At 39.0% G+C, this 22,278-nt stretch overlaps 1 protein-coding gene across 1 annotated transcript in view; it reads left to right on the top strand.

The window, feature by feature from the left end:
* The window catches only part of LOC106084234 (acetylcholine receptor subunit alpha-like), a 245,542-nt gene extending 232,986 nt beyond the window's left edge, over positions 1 to 12,556 (top strand). Inside the window, exon 10 of the mRNA XM_059361670.1 lies at positions 12,097 to 12,556. Within this exon, the coding sequence (XP_059217653.1) occupies positions 12,097 to 12,294 (198 nt within the window). The 3' untranslated portion in view covers positions 12,295 to 12,556. The remainder of the gene's footprint in view (positions 1 to 12,096) is intronic.
* The last annotated feature ends 9,722 nt before the right edge of the window (positions 12,557 to 22,278 follow it).

Here is a 22,278-nt window from a genome sequence, read left to right as displayed (position 1 = left end):
CCCCTAGCTTTACTCCTCCTAGCGTGCTTTCGACAAACAGACGGACAGACATAGCTAGATCGACTTAAAATGTCACAACGATCAAGAATTAATTTATATAATTTATGGGGTCGAGGTGTTACATACGGAATAACGAAATTAGTATACCACCATCCTATGGTGGATGGAATAAAAATAGATGTATGGCGGTAAGCCTCCTGCTTTTGACAGCAAAAATGATTTATGTCGAAATCATTAAAATACACTTTTCTTCGCTAAGTGATTATAAAACATCAAGAAAATTATTTTTTTTTGTTGTTAAAACATAGTAATTCATAAAATGATTTTTTTTTTTAACTTTTTCCAAAAACTTTGCAAATTTTTTTTTTTAATAAGAAAAATTGTAACAATTGCTCTAAATATTGATTATATGAAATTTCAACGAGGGCCAGGCGTTAATGGACCTTAATAAGACCCTTAATTGACAAGTCGGTCAATATGGCAGCTACATTTAAATATGATCCGATCTTGACCAAATTCGGAAGGCTCAATGCCCTCAATACAACTCAGTGCTTTAAATTTCTGCGAAACCAAGTAAAAATGCGTTTGTTAATGCATTAAGACCCTGAATCAGGAGATCGATCTATATAGCAGCAATATCTAAATAACATCCGATCGGTATCACATTTGAAGAGGATGTACAGGGACTAAGAAGAACTCACCGGTTGAAATTTCAGCAAAATCTTTTAATAAATGCGCCTTTTATGGGGTTTTTATGGGCGGAAAAAGATAATTTGATGTGTTGCAAACGGAATGACTAAATGAATATAGCCTTCATTTCAATAATTGAATGCACTTACATTGTTCCTTTAATTAAGGGGGTAACCTTTTTTTTGGTGATGAGCAAACAACTTGAATTGCAAAAACATCCCACAAATCGATTATTAGGTTAGGTTAGGTTCAAAAGAGGGTGCCGATATTAATCCGCCCCATACCACTATGAACATTCATCGAAGCCAGTAATCGGTTTGTTGTGCGCTCTAAAAACTATAAAGTAACCCCTAAAGAGAAAATTTTAAGTAAGGAATTCCGTGCTACTTACAAAATCCTTAATTGTTTTCAATACCGCTCCCCTAAGTTTGTTCATGTCTGATATTGTGTCCCCACCTAAGTGCCGGTATCTGTTAGACGCGAAAGCTGGGCAATGACAAAGGGAATGCTCCAACGTCTCATCATCTACCCCGCATGCCCTGCACATGCTATCACTTCCCACTCTGATTTTACATAAGTGAGCTCGTAGTCCTATGTGTCCCGTTATGAAACCAATAGCTATACTGACCTCCTTCTAACTTCCTTTCAGTAATAGTGTTACATTCGCCACCAACTCCCTTAACACGGACTGAATCGACCCGAAAGGCTTTGGGTTAACCAAGTTTATTGACGGCAGTCCTCTGGCCTTCACCGCCAAGTCGTCTGCACATTCATGTGGATTTTGCTATCCAAATGTCGCCAGCATTAGGATGTTTTTGATGTTCCTGCCAGGATTTGAACACAGGCTTTCATTGTCATAGGCGGACACGCTAACCTCTACGCTTCGGTGGCATTCATAAGGGCATTCCTATTATTTAAGACAAAATTTTAATAAAAGCGTTATGTTATCAGTGATATTTTTGTAATTTTTCAACTCTCTCGACTGCGATGAAGGTAAAGTTTTAAATTCATTTATTATTTGTATTATTCATATAAAATTTGTCTTCTTCAAAGAAAATGGGCATTGAGAACGTGGTGGTGGGGAAAGGGGGGAACATGTTTGAGTCTAAGTAGTTTAAGCAACGTTCAACTAAAATAATATGTCATTATTTTTGAACAAATTGTATGCTTAGGTATAAATACTTATTTTTAAAGTATTGGTATGCTTGTGCGGAAGGACTTTCCTTCTAGGACATTGCCATGTAAAAGTAATTGGAAACGATGCCTAAAAATCAGTAGTTATTAGTTCTTGAATGAGCTTACATTTCTGTTTATTTGGTAATGAGAGTTTTTGCTGGGAATAGAGCTGGCTTAGAAAAATTCTAGCTCGAGATAGGAAAAAGTATCGTAATGAAATTTGAATAAACATAAAGTGGACGACTGAAATGAGTTATAACAATTGTTCCCGTCATGTTTTGGGGGAAAATTGGCTTGTCGTCGGCAATTTTTTATACCCCAAAAATCGAATGAAAAATTTCTCAAAATTCTTAGGAGTGAGATTTCTGGAATCCGTTTTAATGTATTATTGCATTTGATGGTCTTTATATCACAAATATGAATTTATGACAATAATTCTACTTCTTTTGACAACAGGTGCGATTTTATGCCAAATTATTAAATCCAGCTTTCTTCGATAAAGGATCATAAAATATTAGAAACATGATTTTTTTGTTGTAGGGGCTTAGAAAATAAAAATACTTTTTTTTCAAAAATTTTTAAAGTTCAAAATATTACGTCAATATAAATTCCCTAATTTATGAATTTATAAAATCGAACAAAGGAATCGAGGGTCAGGCGTAATGGGTCAAAATTTTGTCTTCAAAAATATTTATTAAAATTTGACTATAGCAAAAATTTTTAGACAATTTTGTTTGGGACAGATAAGCATAATAAAAAAATTTTTAAATTTTTATTCAAACTGTATTATCACAAAATGCAAAATTTCGTTGAAATTTCAGCTTTAAAAAATAGTCTCGAAGTTAGGTTGTCTTTAGAGAGTTTTTCGCGAAATTTTTTCTTCAAAAAATTCACTTAAATGTAGTTTTTAAAAAAATTTTTATTGAAATTTTTTATTTATTTTTTCAAGTTTTTTGCTTGTTAGGGCAAGATCATTAAATTTTACAATTTTTATTGGTTTCTCTTTCGAGACGAGCTTAATGCTCGGGGATGCAAATGGAAAAGGAAAACCAAAGATAGCAACACACACCAACCACTATGGGCGCGTTTCGTCTTTGGTTAGAAGATTTTTCAACCATATTAGGTTTGATGGCTTCAAGGACCGTGCGTTGGTATTTTGTATTTGAATCGTATTAATAGCGAAAACGCATCTTTGATACAATTACCACATTAACCATGCTCGACGACCCTGCTTATAAGCTGTACTTTTCCCAATGCATGTATTTTTGTGTAATGACATACATTCTATATGTGACAAATTACACTTCTTCCGTACTACACATGATTTTGTTCATCTGTTGGAAGTTGTATTGATGGCTTCGAACCCTAAGACAACGGCAATGGTTCTCGCTGTTGCTCTGTGTGCCCAGGTTCGGAACCTGGCCGGGCTCTGCCGAATTTTTAATTTTTCATGTTTTTTACCTGATCAAAAAACAAAAAACTTGGTTCGAATATTGGCTAGACAAAGAAATGGTTTAAAGATATGCCACATAAATTCTCAATGTCTGGTAAGGAAGATTAATGAATTTAGATATATTTTTGAAGGATCAGGCATTGATATTATATGCCTCTCGGAAACATGGCTTAATCCTTCCATAGTTGACAGTCTCGTCAACTTGAATGGATGTACTGTGTTCAGATCTGACAGGGGAAGTCGTGGAGGTGGTGTTGCCATTTATGTCAGAAGAAACCTGAATGCTAGAATTCGTTTAAAGTCTGAACTCGGGGACCAGATAGGATACGTGTTTGTTGAAATATCTTCAAATCGTGAAAAAGTTTTTATTGGTTGTATCTACCGTCCGAATAATATGATTGACATACATGGGCTTCAGGTTGTACTGGAGTCCGTCACACTGGGTTATACAGATGTTATAATCACTGGGGACTTTAACTCAAACATACTATAGATTCAACTCTGACTGATGCTATGTTGACACTTGGCCTATTCGTCACCAATAATACAAACCCCACACATTTCACGTCAACCGTCAATACACTCTTAGATTTGTTCTTTGTCAATAATTCTTTGAAGATATCATTGTATGATCTGATTTTTGTTCCATGCTTCTCTAAGCATGATCTGATTTATTTGAATTATGATCTACGGTAATTTGAATTATGAACATTTAGTTGCTATGGTCTACCAGGTGAACTGGAATGACATATTTACACTTTTAACTGTGGATCAGCAGACGGCTTTCATGACGGATAACGTTTTACGTCTCTATGATGCAACAGTTCCTATACGGATTAAAAGGGCTTCGGCCAAAACAAAGTCATGGTTCAATTCAAGAATCAAGGCGCTTATCGGGGATAAGAACTTTGCTTACAGTAGATGGAAGCGTTTCAAGTCTCCAGAGCTGAAAGAAGAATTCCGTGAAGCCAGGAGGAAAGTTAACAGTTTTATTAATGCGGCTAAAATGGAGTATTATTCTTCAAGATATGATTGCGCAGTGGGCTCGAAAAGTAAGTGGAAGGTGATACATGACATCGGAGTGGGTAAACCCAAGTCAAACACTCGATACCATAGGGATCTAGATGAACTCAACAGGTCCCTCGTAAGCATACCCGATATACAAACGGACACGCAATTTTACAATGATGATGATGGGCCGACTTTCGTTTTTGATGCCCGTAGTCCTTTTGAGATGTGTTAGCCATGAGGAAGTTTATGAGAGTTTTGTGCGTGTTAAGTCAAATGCAATTGGCTTGGACGGAGTTGATCCGAGATTTGTACGAATGTTACTTCCATATCTCCTACCGTACTTTACGTACCCGTTTAATTAAATTTTGAGCCTCAGTGTGTATCATATTACTTGAAAGCATGCAAAGATGATCCCCATTCCCAAATCAAACATTGATTATCGGCCGATATCAATTGTATCCTATCTCTCTAAGGTTTTCGAGAAAATTCTTCATGGACAGATGTCGGTATATCTTCACCAAGAGACCCTGTCGTCAGAAAGACAGTCCGGCTTCCGTTCTGATCATAGTTCCATTACTGCATTGGTTGAAGTGGCTGAATCGATCAGAAATGACATTGATGAGAACAAAATTGGCTTTGTGGTTCTTTTAGATCATTCCAAAGCTTTCGACACAGTTGATCACCTGAATTTGTGAATGAAACTACGGAATTTTTTTACTTCACATCAACGGCAACGAGTCTGATTATGTCGTATCTGAGCGATAGACGGCAGTCTATATGCGCAGGGAGTATATTATCTAACCTCTTGTTCGTACCCAGGCTTGATTATAGGTCCACATCTTTTTTCATTATATGCGAACGGCTTGCCTCGTCAACTAGCACACGGTTAGATTATGATGTATGCTGATGACGTGCGGATTTGTCAAAGCGACTTTGTGGACAATGTAGACGACTGCATAAGTTAACTTAATGCGGATCTACATCGCGTTTATGACTGGGTTTGTTGTTAAATCCAAGTAAGTCTAAATGTTTGGTTGTTCACAAAAACAAGAATTTCAACATGCGACAACCGGATATTTAGATTAATGGTCAGAGGATTGATATTGTATCTAGTGCGAAGAATTTATGCGTGGTTTTTAACAGTTCTTTGAGCTGATCCGATCATGCTAACATTGCAGCCGGGCAGACTTATGAAAAGCTTCGTGCTTTATGGATCACATACTCCTTTACACCTCGAATATTCGAATTCTTCTGTCGAAAACATTCCTAGTTCCAGGTTTGATATATGGTTGTGAAATTTTTTTGTCGAATTGTGATTCTTCGAGCCTCCGAAAATTGAATGTTGCTTTTAACAGCATTGTCCGTTATGTGTATGGTTTAAAAAGGAGTCAGCATGTTTCACGATATGTAGATGCTCTACTTGGACTTAGTTTCAACAATCTTCTTAATACCAGATCATTAATATTTTTACATAAGATTATTGTGGAAAAGAAACCCAGATATTTATTTGAGAGACTGAGGTTTGCCCAATCTGATAGAGGAAGAAAGTTAATACCTTTTAGAAGACGGAGTCTTATGTCTGAACGACAATTTTATATTAGCAACATAAGTCTTTGGAATAATCTAACACACGAAACACGATTACATTTATGAAACGGCTTATGCAATTTTTTTATTCTTTATTTGTGCTTTTTGTTAAATTCTCAATTACATGCGGCTGTTTTTTTTAACACTTTTTATTTGTAAACACTGTTTTGTTCCACTTTTTATTTATTGTAACCTAGTTTATTTATTAAGAACCTACCAATCCATAGATAAATAAATAAATTTATGTTTTAAATATAGAAAAAGACACTTAAACGGATTCCACAAATCTCAATCATAAGAATTTTGAGAAAAAAATGTTGTTGGATATTATTGGATGTAAAAAATTGCCGACTTTCGACAAGCCAATTTTCACCAAAAGATGACCTTGTATCACGGGAAAAATTGTTTTTAACTAGATTCAGTCAGTCATCCACTTTATGGCAATCCAAATTTCATTAGGATTCCTTTTTTTAGCTCCAGCTGGATTTTTTTCTAAGACAGCTTCGTTTTTGGGTATATTTTCTACCCATTCGTATTTGATGGGTTAATGACATTTTCTTTAAAGACTTTTCTTTAAAGATCACCCAGATTAATTATTTACATTTTAAAATAATTATTTCAAACGAAACCATTTCGTTTTTTTTTTTCTGATTTCTAGTTCTACCAACTCTTCTTATTTTATCTCCAATAAATTAGGAAAACTTCTGGAAATATAAAGACATGATGCAAATTATATATACGGCAATAGTTGGGTGCCATTTTTACCGGACGTTGAGCAAAACAAGAACGTCTTTTCCATCAAAAACGGATTTCGATCGATTTTAATAAACTTCGGATAAAAAATTAGGGGTATCATTTAAGCAGAACGAAGATGGCTCGTTATAAAAATTGGTCAAAATTCAACATTTATAGTTGCTTAAATTTTCAATTTGCTTGCGTAACATTTTATGAATAAAAAAGTCATTTAAAACCAATTGACAGACACGAACAATAACCTGTTGAAATGATAAAACTAGTTTGAGAGCAAATCAAAATGAGCGCAAAAGAAAAAAATTATCAAAATACCGAATCTGATTCGCCAAAACTATCACTATAAAATTAAGATATTCGTAAAGACAAGCACATTTTGAAGGCTTTTTGAGATCGGCCTATAAATAGTGTGTTGGCAAGCAGTACAAAATTCAGCATCACTTTAACCAAATGTCACCGCCGATGGACCAGTTACTGCCCCAAGTATCGACCACAATTAAAAAAGAAAATTGAGGCATCTTTACAACAACAATTTCACAGTAATGCCATGTCTACACTGACACGTTTTGCTTATGCTGTTTTGAAAAATTTCTCAACCTTTCACACCAGTTGAGTTGTTTTACAAATGAACACAAAAACCGCCCTCGACTGTAGCAGATCTCTCAACGAAATGGCTGGACAGTTCAAAATTGACCTGTTCTGGGTGCCGGGCCATAGAAATATCACAGGGAATTGTAAAGCGGACGAGCTTGCGAGACTAGGAACTACCCCTAGGAAAAATATGATGGGTGACTGCGATCTTTTTAAAATTCGTACAATTTGGAACCAATATTGGTTAAAAATGGAGCTAGAGGTCCGAAAACTAACTGTTCTGTTAAAAATTCGTACATTTTGGATTGAGCCAAAGCTCTCAAATTTGGGATACAGTTACACCTTGACAGTATATATCGGCTGAAGGATTTTTATGAGATTCGTGTGTTTAGGTTCTAAAACGTACAAAATGGTATTTTCTTTAAGGATTGAGCCATAGCTTTAAAAATTGGAATATATTTCACCTTGACTATGGGTGCAGCATCGGGGTAGCGAAGCAAACGGGCGTAAGCCAGTTTGATATACTTTGTTGGTTTTGTCTATATTTTATACAAATATTACTATAACTTTTATACCCACGCCCATAGCATGAGGGTATACTTGTCAATCCGTATATAACACTTCGAAGTATCGATTTGCGACACTATAAAGTATATATATATCCTTGATTGTACTGACATTCTAAATTGATCTAGCCATATGCGTCCGTAAGTGGAAATCACAATTGCAGGCGAAGGTTTACAGACATCTGCTCGAAATTTTGCACATACACTTCTTGTTAATGTAGGTCGTAGGATACAAATGCAACCAAAACGGCGACGTCATTTGATCGGGTGTTTTCTACATGATTTAGAATCCGTCCCACCCACGTCGAAGCTGCAACGGTGGGTGAGGAAAGCAAAACAGACAGGAAATGCGATCCGAACTCTCACCACATTTCGTTGGGTAGTACCAACATTAATAAGCGGCGCCAAGCCCTGGCAAAATTCTTTAATACTAACGACCTAATAACATTTAATGTTGGGAATACCGCTACCTTTGTTAATAGGATAAGGGAGGTGATATTAGATGTGACGATATGTTCGGAAAATCTGATCGATGAGGTTCAGGATCAGAGTGTCCCCGAGAAGCACTCCTTCTCAGATCATCGCTACATCATGTTTAAAACCAACGGGCCAAAATTCGGAGGACTCATCAGAAAAAGACTTGGATAAGATAATTTAGATTGTCCAAGCATAGAAGACATTGACGACAATGTCGACAGTATTATGACTGAAATAGTGGGTCTTTCGAAGATAGTTTTCCTCTTCGAGAATAGAAATCACCCCAAGAAAAACTCTGAAGGACCAGGGAGATTCGTAACATTGGGGAAACAGGTCCGCAGACTTTACAAAAAAAGCACGTCGTAAAAAGGCGGAAGTTTACTGGGATGTGTACTACTCACGGCTCAAGGAATACAATAAAATTACCAGAGCGGCAAAACGTGCCTCCTGGCAGCTTTTCTGCGAACAGTTCGGTAGCGTTAATGGCGCCAACAAAAACCCATGTCCAAACTGAAACGTTAGTAGACGTCATGGGTGTGAGAACAGAGACAACGGAGGACATGTTGTGGCTGTTAACGAAGACCCATTTTCCATACGTTGCGACGGGACTCACGGAGACACCGAAATCTTATATAATGAGGCTGATCGAAGGCTTATTATAACGGAATTTATGGTCAAGAAAGTCTTGAGTGGCTTCAAACCATTTAAGTCACCTGGACCTGATGAAATATTTCCGGTGTTACTACAAAAAGAGGCCGACTATCTGGCGCCCATCTGGCCACTATTTTCACAACCTACCTAGGACTTGCATGCACACCGAAAGCATGGCAGGAGGAAAGGATGGTTTTTATACCCAAGCACGTCGAGACAAGTTATGCGCCACCAAGCGTCTACAGACCTATAAGCCTTACGTCCTATCTACTCAAAACTGTAGAACGTATTGTAGATACCATGATAAAGAAGAGGACATCCAGCGAAATGCTCACGAGGATGTGCATAAAATAGAAGAATCTTTCGATGCCAAGACTAACACAATGGCTGTATGCATTGACATCGAGGGGGCTTTAAACAATGTGCGGGCCGACACACTGATCCAAACCTTAGGCCAGTACCAGGTGGACCGGGTGCTTAGAGACTGGATAAACCATAAGCTAAGGAGCGGGTGGATAAATTATGTGTCCCATGACATAAATATAATGGAGAAAGTGGCACAGGGCACGCCACAGGGGAGCGTTTTATCGCCACTACTATGGGTGACCATCATAAATATCCTGTTACGGATGTTGACTGAGAAGGGATATGAACCCGAAGTTAAAAAGGGTGATTTTTTTAGCTATTATCTTTTTGGCAACACTGGTTTAAACAGCTCACGCACGTTTCGCGTTTTCTTTCGCTGTCAAACATCTTCAGTTTGGTCTATAATTTAACCGTGAATCGTCTTACAAACGAACAACAAATTATTCAATTTTGCGCGCTCTGTTAAAAGAGCGCACTTCTCCCATTTTACGACGAAGAATTGTCAATTTTGGAATGAAGATCAGCCAGAAGCATTGCAAGAGCTACCAATGCATCCAGAAAAAGTCACTGTTTGGTACGGTTTATGGACTGGTGGAATCATTGGACCGTACTTCTTCAAAGATGATGCGAAGCGTTACGTAGCTGTGAATGATGAGCGCTATCGTGAGATAATATCTTCTTTTTTTTTTTGCCCAAAATGAAAGAGCTTGATTCGCATGACATGTGGCTTCAACAAATCGGTGCCACAAGCCACACAGCACGCGTAACAATGGACCTATTGAGAGGCGAGTTCGGTGGACATTTTATTTCACGTTCAGGACCGGTCAGGATTGGCCGTCTAGATAGTGCGATTTAACGCCTTTAGACAATTTCTTGTGGGGCTATGTTAAAGCGCATGTCTATACAGACTAACCCGCTTTAATTGACGCATTGGAAGATAACATTGAAACATTTATTCGTGAGATACCGGCCGAAATGTTGTAAAGAGTATGCCAAAATTGGACTTATCGGATAGACCATTTGTGGCGCAGTCACGGTTAACATTTGCATTAAATAATCTTAAAACATTAAATTATATGGACCATACTATCGATTCAAAGAAAAATTTTATGAATTTTTTGAATTTAATGCGATTTTTTTTAAAAACTTTCCTATAGCTCTTAAAAAATTACCCTTTAATACTTCTTAGGGGTAAGGTTCCGAGCCAACTATGCTCTCAGATGTTGAGCTCTATATGGTCCGTCTATATAGCAGGCTCGCTATGGGGCCTGAGTCCGAGGGTAGTCCACTGGCGTGATTTGACCAATACTTACTTACGCCTCAGTATTTTTGTGGACTGCCATGGAGATAAAGCGCAACGTAAGGACAATACAAAAGGTTCAGAGACCATGTTGTCTGGGTATAGTCGGAGGGGTGAGGACTACGCCCCCTAGGGCACTGTAGACTATTCTAGATATCCGACCCATTGGCATACAGATTAAGCATGAGGCAGCCACTGGATTGAGGAATGGATTGATGATGGGAGCAGCTCATACCATCGCGGTATAATCGAGGTGGCTATGAGACTTAAGGCGTTGGGAGAATGGATTGAGGATGGGAGCAGCTCATACCATCGCGGTATAATCGAGGTGGCTATGGGACTTAAGGCGTTGGGAGAATGGATTGGGTATGGGAGCAGCTCATACCATCGCGGTATAATCGAGGCAACGATTATAGAATGCGTGAGGTTGCTAACGCGAGGACGTCGAGTGTGAATATCTTCACGGGCGGTAAAATGGCCATAAGAGCAATAACAACCAGAACGGTATGTCACAAACAGTCTTGCAGTGTAAGGGATTAACACCTTCTCCAGAAGATGGCAAAATCCACATCGTTTGGGTGCCGGGCTATAACGGAGTAAGGGCGAATGAAAGGGCAGACGATTTGGCAGTGAAGGCCAGAGGACTGTCGTCAATAAACTTGGTTGACCCGAAGCTTTTCGGGTCGACGCAGTCCGAGTAAGGGGCGTGGACGCAAACGAAAAAGTCGGTAGGACGATGGTGGTGCGGATCATGAAAGGACGAGGCTATTACAGAAAAGAAGTAAGAAGGAGGTCAGTATAGCTTTCAATTTCATAACGGGACACATAGGACTACGAGCTCACTTATGCAAAACCGGTGCGGCATGTGTAGGGCATGATGAGACGTTGGAGCATTTCCTATATCATTTCCCGGCATTCGCGGCTTAAAGACACATGTACTTAGGCGGCAAAATACCAGACATGAACCAACTTATGGGAGTGGTCATGACATAACTACCAGGTAGTGTACCTGAAACAGCTGAGTATAATTTTTTTCGCGAAGTGCACTATCCGTCAAAGAGTCTTGGTTATGTGTGTAGTATAGGTAAGAACTATACACACGCAAACAACGAAGAATGGCGCGAACTAGTACCATACACAAAATCAGGGTTGCTCTAATCACAGATTTTGACAGATAGTGCACTCAATATTTTGTTGTTGGCCAACTGACACTACCTGTAAATGAATATATCTTGGAAGTGGTAAGGAAAACAATTGAGGATTTTGTTAGTAGCACGGAATTCCTAAAAAACTTAAACTTTAATTTTTTTCGAGGTTATTTTTTTGTTTTTAGAGCGCACAACTAGCCGATTACTAGCTTAGGTGTATGTCCATAATGGCATGGGGCGGATTAATATCCGCACCCGCTTTTCAACCTAACCTAACTTAATAATTTTGATCACATAAACTTAACACCATATTTTTGTGTGTCTTTGTAGGTCAAAGAGGATTGGAAATACGTCGCTATGGTCCTTGATCGACTATTTTTATGGATTTTCACACTGGCTGTATTAGCAGGAACAGCAGGAATTATACTTCAAGCTCCAACCCTTTATGATGATCGCATTCCCATAATTGAACAAAAGGATATTGACTTCTCCGGAAATTCTGCAGGTCGATGTCGGCCTCCACAATAGCATTTTATTAATTCAAATACGCCATCATTCAAAATTTAAATACACGAATTAGATTAAAATTGAACAACACAGTTATAGCGAAATGTTATTTTCTGTATTTGTCGCATTTATAAGTTGTTTTTATAAAATTTTATTAATCTTTCAGTTTTTTATAGGATATGTATAGAACTTGTTTACAGCAAATAAATGTATGGAGTGTTTCTTGATATATTTTATGTACTAAGCTATTGTTCATCAATACATGAATAGAATGATTTTTAAATGGATATTGTTTTCTTAAGGGGGTCTCCAAAAGTGAACAAATAAAAACGTTTTTATCAAGATTAATCGTTATTATGTACAAATTAATCCATTGCTTTACTGTAATTGGCTATGACACAACAGCCCCTAGATCATCTGTGCAGCTTCTTCTGTGACACAACATTGCCATATTACCCGAACTCAAAATATATTTCCAAGCACCTAGATCATCAGTGCTCCTTTTTCAATCTCTGACACCTAGTTTCAAGATGTCTTCCACCACATGATTTTTCCGTCGGAATTTGGTCATCCATGCCTCGGAACCAAATAACTACACGGATAGCATCAATGTCTTGTATAGTGTAATTTCCGTATGTCATAGGTGACCTTGTTTCTAAACTGCATGCTTAATGCAAAGTACCATATATTTCCAAGATTATTCTTTGCCTCATTTCAAAACTGGTGTCATTCGTTTCGGTTATGGCGGTGCTAAGGTAGATGAAAATATTGGACATCTCAAAGTTATAGTTTCCAACTTTCGTTGCTCTTATCTTCATTTAACGCCAGACAAACTTCTATTGCGTCTCTTTTGATCTTCTCAAAGGCTGCAGTTACTGCTTCTGGGGTTCGACCCATAATATCGACATCGTCGGCGTATGTGAGTAGCATGTTGTCTCTTGTGAGGAGTGCGCCATGATATTAAAAAGATAACACCATAAATTTTATCCCTGTCTGTAACCTCATTTGGTGTTGAACAGTTCGGAGAGGTTATTTCCTATTCCTACTGAGGAACGTGTATCAGCAAGGCTTGAAACACCTTTGAATGTATATAGCTGTCGAAAGCTTCTGTGTGGTCAACGAATAAATGATAAGTAATGACCCGTCCTTCTCGGGTCTTTTCCATTTGTGAATATCTGGTCTATGATGGACTTAACAGGGGCCGAATCACCGATTAAGTGAACGAGTAAAATTATTCGAAAATTTTTGTTTTAGCATTACTATGGGCCAAGAACAAGTGATGCCAAATCGCCTATTGTTTTTTTTTTAATAATAGATTTTAAAGCAAAACAACTTGCTGACTTCATTCAGTAGGACATTCCCCCATTACTTATGGTCAAATTTGAATAAAATTTTTATTATTTTATCATTGTTATATATGTAGTGTTTTAATTGTTTTTTTTTTAATAATAGATTTTAAAGCAAAACAACTTGCTGACTTCATTCAGTAGGACATTCCCCCATTACTTATGGTCAAATTTGAATAAAATTTTTATTATTTTATCATTGTTATATATGTAGTGTTTTAAAAAAGTTATCGCGAAAAAATGGGGTTTCGACGGTGAAAAACGAACATTTGCCATTTGGTGGTACAACAGAAGACATGAGCCCTTTAAGTTTAAAGTACGTTTACATTGGCCACTGAATCCGGATTTATTTCCTTTTCGGGATTTAAGTCCTATTTATTATTTTTTTTTTTTTTCAGTTTTTACCATACAAGAAAAAAACTAATTTTTGCAGGAAATAACCCCACATAATATGCAACTGTTGTCAAGAATTGTTTATGGATGTGTGTGATATGCACATTCATCTACAAGGATGTACGCTTGTGTTACTGAAAAAATAATTTAAATTTAACGTAAATGAAGCAAGGCTAATTTGTTATTCTTCTTTAATTGGCTATGACAGAATATTTGTTCCACTAACCGAACGTAGAATAGCGTTCCAAGCGCCTCGATCTTCTGCGCTCATTCTAAAATCTCTGACACCAAGTTTCGAGGTGTCTCCCACAACTTGATCTTGATCCACCCTGTAAATGTAAAATAGGCGTTATCAAAATATGGATGCTACATCTAGTCTTGATACCATTTTGATGATACAACTTTGGCATAGGTGTTAACATTGGTAATTAAACATTCTATACCAAATTTTGTAAAAAATCCGTGGAAGTTAATAATATATTCAGCTCTATAAATGCAAATCGATCAATGCGTACAGGCTTTACTTTAATTGGCTGTGACAGAACAATTGTCCCCTTAGCCGAACGTAGAATAGCGTTCCAAACGCCTCGATCTTCTACACCTATTTTACAATCTCTGACATCACGTTTCGAGCTGTCTCCCACCACCTGATTTTTTTTATCGGGCTTTTGGTCTTCCCGGTTTGCGTGTACCACCGTGTTTGCCATCAAAAGACTTCTTTGCTGGAGCTTCTTCATCCATTCTGATAACATGACCTAGCCAACGCAGCCGTTGTATTTTGATGCGTGTAACTATGCTATCGTCGTCATACAGCTCGTGGTTCATACGTCGCCTATCTCTCTCCAAATACTCTTTCTCTCAAATACTCCAAGCAATGCCTCATCTGCTTTCACAAGTACCCATGCTTCAGAATCATAAAACAGCACGGGTAGTATCAGTGTCTTGTATAGTGTAATCTTCGTTTGTCGAGAGGTGGCCTTGTTTCTAAACTACTTACTTAGTCCAAAGTAGCATCTGTTTGCCAGTATTATTCTTCGCTTAATCTCATAACTGGTGTCATTCGTTTCGGTTACGGCGGTGCCGAGGTAGATAAAGTTACTGACTGTCTCAAAGTTGTAGTTCCCAACTTTCTCCATTTTCATTATCTGCTCGGTTGTACAAGGCTTTTTGGGAGTTGAAACCATCCATTTCGTCTTATCTCCATTTACTGCCAGACCCATTTTCACTGACTCTCTTTCGATTCTTCCAAAGGCTGCAGTTACTACTTCCAGTGACCGACCTATGATATCGATGTCGTCAGCATAGGTGAGTAGCATGTGTTCTTCTCCAGTAGGATATTAAAGAGATCACACGATAGGCAGTCTCCTTGTCTAAAACCTCATTTGGTATTAAATGGTTCGGAGAGATTCTTTCCTATTCTTATTGAGGAACGCTGAGTCATCCTGCAGAGTCTTATTTATTTTGCAGGGATACCAAACTCAGACATGGCTTGGAATACCTTTGAACGTAAAGGAGTATCGAAGGCGGCTTTGTAGTCAACAAAGATGTGGTAGGTGTTGATTTGTCCTTCTCGGGTCTTTTCCAGGATTTGGCGCAGAGTGAATATCTGGTCTAGGGTGGATTTACCAGGGCCCATTATCTCATTGACTTTAGGTTTTAATCTTTCACACAGTTCGCTCGAGAGTATCTTGTATGCGATGGGGAGGAGACTTATTCCTCTGTAGTTGGCACATTCCGTCTTGTCTCCTTTCTTTTGTACGGGACATAGTATGCTGAGGTTCCAATCATCGGGTATGCGTTCTTCCAGCCAGATTGCAGATAAGCTGATGATGCTGCCTTGTTGTTCTTTAGTCGGGTCACTGCTACTTGGACCTCATTCTGACTAGGAGGTAAACATTCTATACCATCATCAGGGATTGGTTCTGCGGTATCCTCTTCGCCGCCAACATCGGACACTAGCAGTTGGGTAAAATGTTCTTTCCATATCCTCAGCATGTTATCTGTGTCAGTGACCAGATTTCCTTCTTTGTCTCTGCAGGAGGATGTGCCTGCACCAAAGCCATCGGTTTGATGTTTAATTCTTTGGTAGAATTTCCGGACTTCATTCTGACTCCTGTACATTTTTTTTCTTCCTGCGGAATAGACGTTTCTCCTCTCTCCTTTTCTCCCGCTACCTCTCCTTCATCTGGCGCGTTACTACTGATTGCAGGGTTGCTCTATATGCCGCATTCTTGGCTTCAGTAGCATCTCGACACTCTTGGTTGTACCATGGGTTTCTTGGAGGACGCTTCGAAAGCTAAGACAACGGACTGGCTTTCGCCGCTGCTCCGTGGTGGCAGGTTCGAATCCCGGCCGGGCTCTGCCGAATTTTAATTTTTCAAGTTTTTTTGCCTGTTAGGGCGAGATCATTAAATTTTACAATTTTTAAACCCTCCACCATAAGATGGGGGGTATACTAATTTCGTCATTTTGTTTGTAACTTCTCAAAATATTCGTCTAAGACCCCATAAAGTATGTATATTATTGATCGTCGCGACATTTTATGTCGATCTAGCCATGTCCGTCCGACCATCCGTCTGTCTGCCGAAAGCACGCTAACTTCTGAAGGAGTAAAGCTAGCCGCTTGAAATTTTGCACAAATACTTCTTATTAGTGTAGGTCGTAGCTGCTATATAAACCGTTGTTGTGTGTTGACTTCTTGAGCCTCTAGAGTGTGCATTTCTTATCCGATTGGAATGAAATTTTGCACGACGTGTTTTGTTATGATATCCAACAACTGTGCCAAGTATGGTTCAAATCGGTCCATAACCTGATATAGCTGTTATATAAACCGATCTTGGGTCTTGACTTCTTGAGCCTCTAGAGTGCGCAATTCTTATCCGATTTGAATGCATTTTCGCACGAAGTGTTTTGTTATGATATCCAACATCTGTGCCTAGTGTGGTTCAAATCGGTTCATAACCGGATATAGCTGTCATATAAACAGATCTGGGAACTTGACTTATTGAGCTTCTAGAGGGCGCAATTCCTATCCGATTAGGCTGAAAATTTTCATGAAATATTTTATTCTTACTTTCAACAACTGTGTCAAATAAGGTTCAAATCGGTTCATAACCTGATATAGCTTTTATTATCCGATTTGCCTGAAATTTTGTACTACGGATCCTCTCATGACCATCAACATACGTGTTTATTATGATCTGAATCGGTCTATAGCCCGATACAGAGCCCATATAAATCAATCTCTCTATTTTACTTCTTAAGCCCCCAAAGGGCGCAATTCTTATTCGAATTGGCTGACATTTTACACAGGTCTCCAACATGTAATTTAATTGTGGTCCAAACCGGACCATATCTTGATATCGCTCTAATAGCAGAGCAAATCTTTTGTTATATCTTTTTATGCCCTCCACCATAAGATGGGGGGTATACTAATTTCGTCATTCTGTTTGTAACTACTCGAAATATTCGTCTGAGACCGCATAAAGTATATATATTCTTGATCGTCGTGACATTTTATGTCGATCTAGCCATGTCCGTCCATCTGTCCGTCCGTCCGTCTGTCTGTCGAAAGCACGCTAACTTCCGAAGGAGTAAAGCTAGCCGCTTGAAATTTTGCACAAATACTTCTTATTAATGTAGGTCGGTTGGTATTGTAAATGGGCCATATCGGTCCATGTTTTGATATAGCTGCCATATAAACCGATCTTGGGTCTTGACTTCTTGAGCCTCTACAGTGCGCAATTCTTATCTGATTGGAATGAAACTTTGCACGACGTGTTTTGTTATGATATCCAACAACTGCGCCAAGTATGGTTCAAATCGGTTCATAACCTGATATAGCTGCCATATAAACCGATCTTGGGTCTTGACTTCTTGAGCCTCTAGAGTGCGCAATTCTTACCCGATTGAAATGAAATTTTGCACGACGTGTTTTGTTATGATACCCAACAACTGTGCCAAGTACGGTTTAAATCGGTCCATAACCTGATATAGCTGCCATATAAACCGATCTTGGGTCTTGACTTCTTGAGCCTCTAGATGGCGCAATTCTTATCCGAATGGAATGGAATTTCGCACAACGTGTTTTGTTATGATACCCAACAACTGTGCCAAGTATGGTTCAAATCGGCCCATAACCTGATATAGCTGCCATATAAACCGATCTTGGGTCTTGACTTCTTGAGCCTCTAGATGGCGCAATTCTTATCCGAATGGAATGGAATTTCGCACGACGTGTTTTGTTATGATATCCAACAACTGCGCCAAGTATGGTTCAAATCGGTTCATAACCTGATATAGCTGCCATATAAACCGATCTTGGGTCTTGACTTCTTGAGCCTCTAGCGTGCGCAATTCTTACCCGATTGAAATGAAATTTTGCACGACGTGTTTTGTTATGATACCCAACAACTGTGTCAAATAAGGTTCAAATCGGTTCATAACCTGATATAGCTGCCATATAAACCGATCTGGGATCTTGACTTCTTGACCCCTAAAGGTCGCAATTATTATCCGATTTGCCTGAAATTTTGTACGACGGATCCTCTCATGACCATCAACAAACGTGTTTATTATGGTCTGAATCGGTCTATAGCCCGATACAGATCCCATATAAATCGTTCTCTCTATTTTACTTCGTGAGCCCCAATGGGCCCAATTCTTATACGAATTGGCTGAAATTTTACACAGGTCTCCAACATATAATTTAATTGTGATCCGAACCGGACCATATCTTGATATCGTTTTAATAGTAGAGCAACTCTTTTCTTATATCCTTTTTTGCCTAGAAGAGATGCCGGGAAAAGAACTCGACAAATGCGATCCATGGTGGAGGGTATATAAGATTCGGCCCGGCCGAACTTAGCACGCTTTTGCTTGTTTTGCCTAAGAAGATATGCCGGGAAAAGAACTCGACAAATGCGATCCATGGTGGAGGGTATGTAAGATTCGTCCCGGCCGAACTTAGCACGGTTTTACTTGTTGTTTGTTTCTCTTTCGAGACGAGCTGAATGATCGAAGATGCAAAGGAAAAGGAAAGCCAAAGGTAGCAACACACACCAACCACTATGGGACGCGTTTCGTCTTTGGTTAGAAGACTTTTCAACCATATTAAACGCATCTATGATACAATTTTTTATCATGGGCCAGAACGATTTTAATATCATGGGCGGGGCAGCGGTCATATTCTCTCTCTAGGCGTTCTCTCCTTGGTCTGCTCGTCTTTGTCTTCCGTCGGGGCATGGGCACAAATAAGGCTGATGTTGAAGAATTTGGCTTTTATGCGAATTGTGGCCAGTCTCTCATCCACCGGAGTAAAGCTGGAGACAAGGTGTTTCAGTCTCCGACTAACCACAAATCCACAGCAAAATTTATGCCTCGTGTTATGGCAGCGATAGTATAGTTCGTCACCGTTTGGTGTTGTAGTGACGCCATTCCCAGTCCATCGCACTTCCTGTAAGGCGGTTATGTCTGCCTTGTACTTCTCTAATACATCCGCCAGCGCGTATACTGCACCTTCTCTATAAAGAGTGCGGACATCCCAGGTGCAGATCCGCAAATCATGGTCCTTTTTTCGTTTGCGTGGGTCGTCAACGTTAGGGGGTCCGTTTTTACTATTCCTTTGTTTCTCATAGTAGTTCTCAGTTTTCCAGGGGCGGGTTACTGGCCCAGCGCCCCAACCGCATGGGTTTTGTGGGATTGCACACGTATCCGACGCTCGCCGCCCCTAACCTGGCCATTGGTTATTTGAAGGCGCCAATAACTCGCCTTGTCATCTCGAGCATCATTGGCACTCAGTATTTAATTAGGAGCCAGTGCCACTTGACTCCTCACTGAGACTCTCCTCTCGAAAATCGCTGACTGCCCGCGGCCGCATTTGCAGCTACTACGCATAAAAACGGAGCTTTCCATCATCCACAACCTGTGGTCGCGCTTGGTAGCTTTCAGCACCACACAAGTCGGAGCTCAAAGTTCCAGCCTGTGTGGTGCTCATAGTCATCCCGTATCTGCCGGGCTAATTTGTTATTAACCTAATAATATTTACACCTCTGAAAATGTTCTCTTTCTACTAAAAGTAAAATCCAAACTTGCTAACCTATAGTTAAGTTACTCATCTTTTACCTTCCTAAGAGCGTGGCTGTGTCTTAAAATTAAATTAACTGAAATCACTTGAGAAAAACTAAGCTAAGCTAAACCATAAAAATACGGCACAATCCGCTGACGCAACCTCATCGTGCATTGCACGCACTGACCCGGAAAATCTAATATGATTATCTGTTCAACGGCATTGGCATTGATGAATCCGATGATATATTAACTTGTGTTTGCAATTGTTTTGTCTTGGAGTCGTTACCTAACCTCAATCCATCAGGTCATCACCATGCGAGTTTAGGTCAACAGGAATCAGCTTCGTAGCAGCCACTTCAGCCTTCTAACCCATCTATGTTTCCTCACGAATCAGCTTTTCATTTTGATTCTTGGAGCCGAATAACGATTCCGGAAATAACACCGCGCCAAGCAATAAGTCGAAAAAACAGCTTCAATTACAACAATTGGAAGAAGAGATGCTTCTTCATTAAGAATTTTTCGGCATAAATATGAGCTTTTGTATGCAAATGATGAATGTAACGAAAATCTGGAAAATGAAGGAGTGCAAATTGTACTCCGAGGTAGACAACAATTCTGGTCAAATTTCAAATCCATCGTGTGTGAAAAATTGCCAACAAAAACAATATCAAAATTATCAACTGCATACTGTAAATAACATTTCTCTTGACAGGGATTTAGCAGCAGTATGCAGGAATGAATAAACACCGCATCCACGACATCCCCCCATTCACCTCTCATCAGATGCTAGCAGAATGATGAGCACAGATGTGCTGCCGAATTTAGCAGATACACCAACCATTGTCAACATTCAAACACCTCAACGTCAAAGCACTCATATTCACCACACTAACAATGAGTTGAACATATCCAGTAGAATAAATCAAAACAAAGAACACAATGATATACTGGACAAAGAGCGTAAGAAAGAACAAGAGCTGGCGTACGCATATTCACCATACTAACAATGAGTTGAACATACCCAGTAGAATAAATCAAAACAAAGAACACAATGATATACTGGGCAAAGAGCGTAAGAAAAAACAAGAGTTGGCGTTAGAGCGTAATACGGGATGACGAGTGACAAATTTTAAATACACAACATATTTGAATTGCTTACGATATTTCGTTTTTCCTTTATTCCAACTTTCGGTTGCAAAGAAACAAAGCAAAATACGAAAAAATGTTCGAAGGAATGCCCGAATCAAAACAGAATAACCAGAATATGGAGCAACCCTCAATGCGAATCCAATTGGAATGCAATAAAAATGTTGTGTCTTTAACGCGAGTTAAAGACAAATTAAATGTTTATATGGATGAAATTAAATTGGATTGCAACAGGATTTAATAATTCTTCCAGGCCAGTACCATGCAACGGGGTTAATTGTGTATCATTACCATCGCGCCCTTGATCACTCTAGCCATGAGAGGGTTATAAATGAAATCCGTCAGAAATACTTTATACTAAGGTTGCGAGTGATTTACAAGATTATACGCAGAAACTGTCAGCAGTGTAAAATGATTCGACCATGAATTCACCCCAAATGGCAGCTCTCCCATCAGCTCGTCTGGGAGCCTTTCAACGGCCGTTTACCTTTGTTGGAGTGCATTATTTTGGGCCTATTCTTATTACATTTGGTAGAAAATCATTAAAAAGTTGAGGAGTCATATTTACTTGCTTGACGATTAGAGCAGTTCATATTGAAATTTCCTACACGCTAAATACAGACTCCTTCCTAATGGCCCTTCGGAATTTCATAGCTAGACGTGGATATCCCGCAGAAATTTACAGCGACAATGGGACAAATTTTCGTGGTGCAGATCGTTTTTTGAGGGAGGAGTTAAAAAATATTGAAGTATCTAATGTCAGTACAGAAATGGCAAGTAAGGGTATTACATGGAAGCTTAATCCGCCTGCTGCTCCCCACATGGGGGGAGCATGGGAGAGGTTAGTCAGATCAATCAAGTCGATTCTATATACAATTTGCCCCTCCCAGATATTTAATGATGAGAGTTTAAAAAGTGCATTAATGGAAGTGGAAATGATAATTAATTCACGACCTCTTACATCCGTTTCGCTTGATTCAGAAGATCAAGAAGCCATCACCCCAAACCATTTTATTCTGGGCAGCTCAGTGGTTTTTGTAATCCTGACAAC

The sequence above is a fragment of the Stomoxys calcitrans genome, chromosome 2, assembly GCF_963082655.1.
Source record: "Stomoxys calcitrans chromosome 2, idStoCalc2.1, whole genome shotgun sequence".
Taxonomy (NCBI): domain Eukaryota; kingdom Metazoa; phylum Arthropoda; class Insecta; order Diptera; family Muscidae; genus Stomoxys; species Stomoxys calcitrans.
This window is presented reverse-complemented; position numbering and strand designations above follow the sequence as displayed.